At 40.5% G+C, this 10576-nt stretch overlaps 1 protein-coding gene across 1 annotated transcript in view; it reads right to left on the reverse strand.

The window, feature by feature from the left end:
* The window catches only part of LOC135111019 (squamous cell carcinoma antigen recognized by T-cells 3-like), a 16843-nt gene extending 10970 nt beyond the window's left edge, over positions 1-5873 (reverse strand). The window contains exons 1-5 of the mRNA XM_064023880.1: positions 5648-5873; positions 1617-1743; positions 1377-1481; positions 942-1096; positions 1-71 (exon numbers count right to left, since the gene is read on the reverse strand). The exon at positions 1-71 is cut by the window's left edge and continues 181 nt beyond it. Coding sequence (XP_063879950.1) covers positions 1-71; positions 942-1096; positions 1377-1481; positions 1617-1743; positions 5648-5788 — 599 coding nt within the window. The 5' untranslated portion in view covers positions 5789-5873. The remainder of the gene's footprint in view (positions 72-941; positions 1097-1376; positions 1482-1616; positions 1744-5647) is intronic.
* Between the last annotated feature and the right edge of the window lie 4703 nt (positions 5874-10576).

The raw sequence follows: 10576 nt of genomic DNA on the forward strand, positions 1-10576 counted from the left end.
AGCTGTTTCTCCAGGTCAACTGTTTCCTGTTCAGACAGCACTGCTCCTGGCCTCTGTAGTCCATTGTACACCTGGAACAGGGATTGTGTGACAAGTCTCAACACACGCTATCATATTTCTCTTTCTGTAGAAATTAATCATGCCTCAAATCACTCTTTGCTATCCATAAAATGTCATTTGATCTACATTGGACTTTGTAATATGACAGACCTGCTGTAGAATAAATAGTCAGTCATACTGAAGGGTTATTATATGTACTGATCTTTTTTGTGCATACATTTTTTAATGGGATCTCAAAACTACTCTAAATACAACACTTAGTTGCTCCTCTGTAATTATTCACTTTAAACCTATGTACAATATCATAGTTTCACAACAATCTCCTCTGTCATTTACTCTGTTACCATTATTTTTCAATTATCTTGCTGACAACTTTAAACAGTGTTTTTTTTACTAACATGTGGCACACATCTCTCTCCATAAAATTGCATGACTCACACATACAGTATAGGGTACCTAACTTCTGAAACTTTTAATAACTTGTGAATGGCATAAAAAGAAGCAGGTGGTCTTCAGTGACTCAAGACTCAATCTCCACATCTACTGAAAAAGCATATCTAGCAGACAGCTATCCATTCTTCTTTAATAATACTCAATCAATCTCATTCAGAATAAACTCATGTAATCCACTATTTTGGTATCAAATGGATATTCAGCACCCAAACGAGCTAAACCTATGTGTACTGTTTGTTGCTTCATCTCTTTATTCCTGCATATAAGAGGCTATATTGAGTAAGCTTCTTATCAGAAAAGACTGCATTCATTCAGTACCTTCCTTCTTTAAATCTCTTCTTTCATGCATGCTGTTTATGGCCCAACTCTGTGCACACCATAAAAAATAATTACACTACTGTCTTTCTGTCCATCTCAGGAAATCTCACCTGTTTCTCTACAAGTAGCACTACCTGCCATACCAGAACACCCTCTGCCACATGTGTCCCAGCAGCAGTGAGAGCTCGGTCTCCCACCTTGCGAGTGGCCTCTATATCACCACCACCCAGCATAAACATCACGTACTCCACCCACACCTGCACACCTAGAAGGAAATCAGCTTCAGGTAATAAACCATTCCCAGAACAGTCACTATTTTGGACATGAAATATCAAGGGAAATATACCTGCATGGAATGTTTCCCTGGAGACCTCTACCAATGAAACTGTTGGATACGTGAACCAGAGTGATCCCAAGTATATGTATCCTTTTATGATGATGATCATGGAAATTTACATGGCTACAATGTAAAGCCCTAGCTTACATTATCTACTACTGAGAAAGGGATTATTCATGGCCAGTAAGTGCATGACTCAGGTACCCACTGGTGTAATCTTTCACAGCTCGTTCAAAGAGACCAACAATATACTGTCGTTCCTCATCAGTTGTGCAAACCTTCTGCTCATCCCGAATCCACTGTAGCCACAATTCTGCAAATAATTAATTAGTATCAGGCAATGCTTTCATTGCATTCATTAAGCATTATTCTCTCTTAAGATTCCAGTCTGGTATAAAGAAGATTCCATATAATCGAATCCCATGCCAAAATAGTAAAACTTCTTCACCTGGTGTAAGAGGGTATACCTCACTCATCTTCTCTCTGGCCTTCCTTGCTTCTTCAAGTTCAAACAGTTCTTGCAGTGTTGTAATCAAGCTCACATGCCCATCATAGTACAAGGGATTTTCTTCCACCTGAAATTTTAATGTACCTATTAATGAAAAAAAAAAAAAAAAAAAAAAAAAAAACTAAACAATAAAAGCTCACAGACTAGTTTGTGTTCGTAGTGTTGCTTGATGTATGCTGCCCTCTATACTCGTACACTTTTGTTATTTCAAAAGAATGATATGTAGCATCCTTACTCAGACTAAGAACAAATAAAGTCATTATCCTGAGCATGTTGATGAAAATCAAATTTAATACATAATGGTAATGTGTCAGCTATACATAAGCAGGTGTGTGGTAGTTATGGAAAGAGAGGGAATAGAAGAAGTGACAGTGAATAAGTATCTGGGAACAAAACAAGGTGAGATGGATGGAGATAAGAGAAGATTGTGAAAGGTGAACATGTCAAAAAATTACTTGCAAGAATTATGAGAGGGAAAATTGTCTATGGATATAAAATAATATTTAAACAATAGCATTCTCCTGCCAGCAATGACTTATAGATCATAGACCTGGACATGGAATAGGGCACAGCAATCAAGGATGCATATTGAGGAAATAAGTTACTTGAGAAGAACATGTGTAGTGACAAGATGTGAGGCTGAGATTAATGAGAGTACATATGAAATATGATACAAGCATCTATGAAAGTGGTGTAAATTGTCGAGTGGTGGAATAGGTAAAAATGACCACACTCATATGAAATGGCCATATTGAAAAGATGAAGAGCAAAGACTGTAAAGAAAGTGTACATGAGGAAAGTTGAACATACTAATAGGAGAGGAAAGCCACTTGGAAAGTGAAAAGAGAGGGTATTAGTAAAGGTTAAATGTTTAGCCCTTCTTTCCCTCCTTTATTTCAACCAGATGGCACCACTGCTATCAAATCTATCTCTAAAGCTTAACTCTTCGCTCAAACCTTTGCTAAAAACTCTACCTTGGATGATTCAGGGCTTGTTCCTCCCTCTCCTCCACTCTCTGACTACTTCATGCTACTTATTAAAATTCTTCACAATGATGTTTTCCATGCCCTTACTGGCTTAAACCCTCAGAAGGCTTATGGACCTGATAGGGTCCCTCCTATTGTTCTCTGAAACTGTGCCTCCGTGCTTGCACCTTGCCTAGTCAAAGTCTTTCAACTCTGTCAACATCTACCTTTCCTTCTTGCTGAAAGTTTGCCTACATTCAGCCTGTTCCTAAAAAGGGTGACTGTTCTAATCCCTCAAACTAGCGTCCTATTGCTTTAATTTCCTACTTATCTAAAGTTTTTTAATTAATACTCAACAGGAAGATTCTTAAACATCTATCACTTCACAATCTTCTATCTGATCACCAGTATGGGTTCCGTCAAGACCACTCTACTGGTGATCTTCTGGCTTTCCTTACTGAGTCTTGGTCATCCTCTTTTAGAGATTTTGGTAAAACTTTTGCTGTTGCCTTGGACATATCAAAATCTTTTGATAGAGTCTGGCACAAAGCTTTGATTTCCGAACTACCCTCTTACAGCTTCTATCCTTCTCTCTGTAACTTCATCTCAAGTTTCCTTTCCGACCATTCTATTGCTGTTGTGGTAGATGGTCACTGTTCTTCTCCTAAATCTGTTAACACTGGTGTTCCTCAGGGTTTTGTCCTGTCACCCGCTCTCTTCTTATTATTCACCATTGACCTTCTAAACCAAACTTCTTGTCCTATCCATTCCCACACTGATGATATCACCCTGCACTTTTCCACGTCTTTTTCATAGACGTCCAACACTTCAGGAAGTAAACATTTCATGCAGGGAACCCACAGAACGCCCGACTTCTCATCTTTCTAAAATTTCTTATTAGGGCAGAACAAACTTGGTATTGTTCAAAGCCTCAAAAACTCAATTCCTCCATCTATCAACTCGACACAACCTTCCAGACAACTATCCCCTCTTCTTCAATGACACTCAACTGTCCCCCTCTTCTACACTGAACATCCTCAGTCTGTCCTTTACATATAATCTGAACTGGAAACTTCACATCCTATCTCTAGCTAAAACAGCTTCTATGAAGTTAGGTGTTCTGAGACGTCTCTGCCAGTTTTCTCACCCCCCCCAGTTGCTAACTCTGTACAAGGTCCATGTATGGAGTATGCTTCACATGTCTGGGGGGTTCCACTCATACCGCTCTTCTAGACAGGATGGAATCAAAAGCTTTTCGTCTCATTAACTCCTCTCCTCTAACTGACTGTCTTCAGCCTCTCTCTCATTGCTGCAATGTTGCATCTCTAGCTGTCTTTTACCGCTATTTTTATGCTAACTGCTCTTGTGATCTTTCTAACTGCATGCCTCCCCTCATCCTGCGGCCTTGCTGCACAAGACTTTCTTCTTTCTCTCATCCTATTCTGTACACCTCTCTAACAGAAGAGTTAACTAGCAATCTCAATCATTCATCCCTTTCTCTGGTAAACTCTGGAACTCCCTGCCTGCTTCTGTATTTCCACCTTCCTATGACTTGAATTCCTTCAAGAGGGAGGTTTCAAGATACTTATCCTTAAATTTTTGACTACTAGTTTGGACCCTTTTCCGGGACTGGCATCTCAGTGGGCTTTTTTTTTTTATTGGATTTTTGTTGCCCTTGCCCAGTGTCCCTCCTACATAAAAAAAAAAAACTCTTGTATCAAATCCCGATGCACTGTCTGTGGCTTCATTAATTTTGAAATTCACACTTTCCTGAGGATGTGACATCATGTTTCTCTTGGAATATGTGCCATTCACAAAAAGTTATGATTGGCCAAGCCATCCTGCCTTTTTACCCCCAATGTTCAGTCAGAATTCACCTTTTTAGTGCTAAATAATGATAACCAGTGCAAGCCTCCAGGACATGAGGTATGTAAGAGTTGCTGCTCTGTAATTATTCACTTTATTTTTGTTATTGCTTTTGTTCTTTTCATATTTCTTTGCCTCTCTACTACTTTGAGGTTTGTAAGATGATATAAGCTAATAATACTCTGAATGAAAACTTACTTTGCAGCATACTATGGCTGACGGTGATGAGACACTCACTGTGAGTTTTCTAGTGAGTCAAGCAGATATAATGACACTTGTGATGATATTACATATGATGGTAGGAGTGATGATGGCAGTGATGAAGAAACAGATAGAAATACAGGTGAAGGAGAGCACAGCAGTGAAAATGACAGCGAAGGTGAAGGTATGTCAACCTGTGAATAGTGGAGGCAAGTGGGTGCTACAGCTGTAATGTGTGCCCAGAATGCTATCCAAGGTACTGCAAAAGGCTCAAAATGCAGTAACTTTTGCCTCCCTACAAGAAAAGCGTTTAGAAATAAGAGGAACATCTACTTTTTGACTGAAATATGCAACTTACGTTTCTTGTAATTTTATTCATATGGATAAACATTTTCCTGTAACATTATGTAATGCCTGAAGTTTATTTAGTTTTTGAAAATTTGCAAAATGCAACTAATAACCATTGGAATTATATATATATATATATATATATATATATATATATATATATATATATATATATATATATATATATATATATATATATATATATATATATATAATAACCCATACTTCTTACTTAAAGTATTGTCAAATATTGACAAAATAAAAATTAACCCAAAGGCCTTTTTTTTTGAGGTATGCTAAACCACGTTTTCTTTTTAGTTACGGGGTATAATGGTTAATAACATATGAATGTGAGAGAGAGAGAGAGAGAGAGAGAGAGAGAGAGAGAGAGAGAGAGAGAGAGAGAGAGAGAGAGAGAGAGAGAGAGAGAGAGATTGTCTAGATGCTCTTTATCAAAACAATACTAGACTTCTGGTGGCTTTGACCTCTACTTTCTCGATGACGTAACGGTGCCCTGCCTGTATTACGGTTTCTATCCCAGCGCCAGCCTGTATTGTCTGTGCCTAGTGATGGTTAGCCTAGGGTGCTGACCTGCTTCCTAAATTCCTCCACTTTTAGCCATAGTTCCTTCTGTCGTTCTTCGTCAACGGCATCATCAACTTCATCTGAGTCAGAATCGCTGCTCAAAGCCTCTGCGGTGTCCATCTCGCTCTCATCTTCGCACCTATCCATGTTACTTCAATCAAACGTTTACTGTTTTGACGCACATCCGCACCACAACATCCACACGGTCCCGATGTAAACACACACGTTGCCAGAGTTTGCCACACGCTGCTTTTTTTTATCCATATCTCTTTATATATATATATATATATATATATATATATATATATATATATATATATATATATATATATATATATATATATATATATATATATATATATATATATATATATATATATATATGGCCAATATCAGGCATCATTTAATTTAAACCCTTCTACTTCTTGTAACCTGTTTCGCTTTGTTTTTCTTCGTAGGTTATTCAAACTTCTTTCTCCTATCATTAACTGGTTAATTTTCCGATTTTTTTCTGAAAATTTTTTCCCAACTCTGCACCAAGAACTTTTTCATACATTTCACAATTTCACCACTCACTGATTTGGTCTCGGTCTGGATCCCAGCGCCCTGCTTTCGTACGGCTCATGGAGGTTGTCGAACGTCTAGGGAAGGGGAGGGGTAAACTATTTAATTTTCTTTTTTATAATCTGTTTTTCTTTTTCCTCCCCCCCTTTCTTTTTTCTTTTTCCCTACTCCTCCTCTCCTCTCTTCTTTTATCTCCTTTTCTCCATCACCAACACCTCCTCCTCCTCCTCTTTTTACTTCTTCACCACCACCCTTGCCAACCATCCAAGGACAGTAATAACAACTCACTATATATACATGCTATGTTTAACGTTTAACCCCTAAAGAACCGGGGACGTCGATCGACGTTTTGGGCTCAAAGGACCGGGGACGTCGATCGACGTCTCTTTGTAAATAACGCCAAATTATGCGTTTTTCCGCCCGATTTTCTAGCCAAGTGTATGGCAACACTGATTAAGACTAGGATGGGAAGGGTTGTCAGTTCCCCGCTAGCCTTCGTCATGGCTGGTCATCATGGAAGTGATTCCGCCTCGTCCGATTTGGTGCACTCGCCCCCGCGCGTATTTACTTCCACTCCATCCATCCACTCTAGGCCCTCCACGTCAGCTAGGAGGCCTCTAAGTATAAGTGGCATTGAACAGGAGTTAGAAATCACTGTCTCCACGATTATTGAGAGTGAGGACAGTGATGTGCTGGGGTCTGATGATGCAGGAGACAGGGGCACCAGCACCACCACAGCCACCACCGATGATGAAGTGCTGTCACCGCCAAAACCAGAGCAACCAGCCCAGCAATCAGCCCAACCTGAACCTGTTGCAGGGCCTAGTACACCAGGCCCCAGTACAATTAGGGTAAAAAAGGTCATAGATCCCGTTTTCTGCGTTACTAAGCCAGAGCCACCATCACTGATCGGACGCGCCCCCTCACTTTCACCGCAACACCACCTCAATCAACTCGTCATATCTCCGTAACCATGGCACCTAGAAACTTCTGGTTGGTACCATTCAAAAGAGGAGGAGTTGATTGTGGGGTAAGTATTGTTTTCTTTCACTCGTTTATTGTAGGTTAGGCGTACTGAGCATGCAAAGATAAGCTATTTTGCACGTTTTTCCCCATATCCCCCGCCCTAGCGGGGACTGATATACTTACCCCGCGCGGTCCTTTAGGGGTTAAGAAATATCCTTACCGTTATGTTTTTGCTCATGAATGTCAAAATTATATATACAAATATTTAATGTTATTTTATATTTCACTTTTCGATAAAAAAAAGAACAACAGTATTGACTTATTTTATGAGTTTAACAATGTACATGAGACAAGTTCTAGCCGAAACTAAAGGAACCCGTTCCGAGGATGACAACACAACAATAATGGTGGGACCGTGGGGGCGCCCCAGCTAAGTGGAGGAAAGAGAGAGGCAAGTCTGGCAGGATAATTGGATGACACACTAGTTTCTGGTTAGTGCAAAACGATTTTTAAAATTCAGCTTATCCCTGTGGTGATGACAGTTAGGCTGAATGCAATTAGATTTATTAAATTCCACTTGCTCTCTGCAAGCAGCAGTGAGATCACTTGGTTAATCTGGGTTGAATTGTTGAATTGTGCTTACTCCCTGCAAGGTATCGTAGGATGTCTGGGTTAGGTCATTAAATTGAATGCAAAAAAAAAAAGTTAGTTGGATTGTGTGGTGACTTGTGTTAAGTTAGAGTGCAAAAAAGATTTGTTATATTCCTTTTACAGTCTGCAAAGGGCTGAGATGACTGGGCTGGGTTAAGTTAGGTGTTTGATTAATTTATTATCTACCACACACACACACACACACACACACACACACACAGCCTCGTGGCTCCGTGGTAAAGGGGCCGAGTCTGTGTTGACCGCTATGGCTGGCATATGCTGGAACCCCATTAAGAGCTGGTCACCTCTGGGATTTTTCCGCTGACAAGCGGGGCAGTTACTGTCTCTTCCCTGACCAGAGGGATGAGGTGTGTGGTGTGTGAAGTCCTTCTTACCCAACAGATCGGTATTAATGAGCTCTGAGCTCGCACTGAGAGGGTAACGGTTGGTGGTTGCGGGTCCGCTCGTAATCAGGCCTTGGTGAGAAACACACACACACACACACACACACACACATTTGCCTAAACACAATTGCATTCCACAGTTAGTTTTGTTTTCATGTATTATTTACATATTCTGCCCCATAATCTCTGGATGCATTAATTCTTGTATGTGTGTCGTCGATAAGACTGATAACAGTGGGGAATCGTGCGGCTTACATAAAGTGTTTCTGTCTCCTCTTAATATCCATGAGAGAGAGAGAGAGAGAGAGAGAGAGAGAGAGAGAGAGAGAGAGAGAGAGAGAGAGAGAGAGAGAGAGAGAGACAGTAAATCTGAAGATCCCATGTGGTGTGTGAGCCTAAAGGGTTCTGGCTGGTGGTTGGCTGCGTTGTAAAGGAAAAAAAATATGGCCTTTATCTCATCTTATTTCCTGCAGTGCAACTCCTTAGTGCATCCCTCCTAAAGGTCGATCACATATAGAATGTCACCAAGAGCAGGCAGAACTCTCTCAGTCAGCTGAACATCACTGTACTCTAGCAGGACGCCTCTCCTTTGCAGAAAAGTGAGGTGTTGAGCTGTCAACCTGCTGCCTAAAAGTAATTTTTGACGCAGTAAGAGTACCCATCACCGCTGAAAGACTTTTAGGATTTAAAAGCGATTGTTTACAACTTCTAAGGACTTTATAGCAGTAAAAGTAAAACCGGTCACTTAAAGTATTTTTAGCCTGATAAAGTTACTGTCTCACTCCTGTGCTACGGTGACGCAGCCAGGTGTTGGCCAGGGCCATGTGTATGTGTACGTGCGTTATCGCTCCCTCTCTCTCTCTCTCTCTCTCTCTCTCTCTCTCTCTCTCTCTCTCTCTCTCTCATTTTTCTATCACATTCTTCCACTAGCTAAACTTCCTGCCATTTTTTCTTCCTTCCTTCCTTCCTTCCTTCCTACCATCCTTCCTTTTCGTTCAGCCATTCCTTTCTTTCACATCCTATCCTCCTCCTCCTTTCTTGCATTATCCTTTTTTTTTATCTCAGTCTTTCCTTCCTTTGTTTCCTTCCTCCTTCCATCCTCCCTTTCCCTTTCTTTCCCCTCCTACCTCATCTCTCCTTCTCTCCCTTATTTTTTTCTTGTCCCTCCCTCTCTTCCTCCCCTCTCTACGCAGTGGCACACGGTGAAGAAATAAATCTGGTCGCGTGTCTGGATTCTGGGAAGAGGAGGAGGAGGGGGAAGAGGAAGAGGAAGAAGAGGAGGAGGAGCTAAGTAGGAAAAGGAAGGAAAGATAAATGAGGAGAGAAGATTAGAAAGAAACAAGGAGAAAGAGAGAGGAAAAAAGTTAAGTGTAGAGGATGTTTTCCAGAGAGAGAGAGAGAGAGAGAGAGAGAGAGAGAGAGAGAGAGAGAGAGAGAGAGAGAGGAACAATAGGTAGCAAAGCCTTTAGCAGTATATGTCACCATTTTTATTATTATTATTATTATTATTATTATTATTATTATTATCATCTTTGTTGTTGTTGTTGTTGTTGTTGTAGTTGTTGTCATCATCATCATCTTCATCATCATTATCATCATCGCCATCATTATCATCATCGTCATCATTATCATCATCATCATCAACATCATCATCATCATTATCACCATCTTCTTCTTCTTCTTCTTCTCTATAATTCCACGAGAGGATAAAGGCTTCTCCCACTTTCATACATCTCCATCAGCTGTTCTTCTGCTCCAAGCCAGCCCGCCAGAATTTATCCCACCTCAGTTCCTTACCGTGATCTCTCATGCCATGCTGTTAGTGACGTCAATATTACTGTCTGACAACGTAAGAGAAGTGCAGTCGACAACCATTACTTTACCCTTTTCAGGTACCCTTTCAACTACCCTTCTTTATTTCAACTGTTGGTGATAGTTTCTCAATTACTCTCTTTCCTTCTTCGACACCTTACCTTATCGATGTATCGTGTCTTTGGAACGCCAACTCTTCGATCTTCTGCCTCTTAATAAATCATGTGCTTTCCTGTTGCCTCCAGTATCTTGTGCCACACTGTCCTGATATTTCACTCGTTGTCTCCCTCGCGCTGACATCACATACTAATATTTGTACTACCGTCCCGTTTTCCTCGCATCATTGCTTCCGAATCTCTTGCTGATCGTACTGGAGGGGTGTTGTAATCCAGCCACAGGGTCCTCTCTTCCCTCACGCATCCCGTCTTGCTTAACGGGTCTTTAATCTACAGTGTTCACCACCATTGCAGTAACTACTTGTACGAGTATACCGTACTGCTAATGATTACGTATTAATTTCGTACAGCGATCATCAAGA

This window comes from Scylla paramamosain, chromosome 21 (genome assembly GCF_035594125.1).
Source record: "Scylla paramamosain isolate STU-SP2022 chromosome 21, ASM3559412v1, whole genome shotgun sequence".
In the NCBI taxonomy this organism is placed as follows: Eukaryota; Metazoa; Arthropoda; class Malacostraca; order Decapoda; family Portunidae; genus Scylla; species Scylla paramamosain.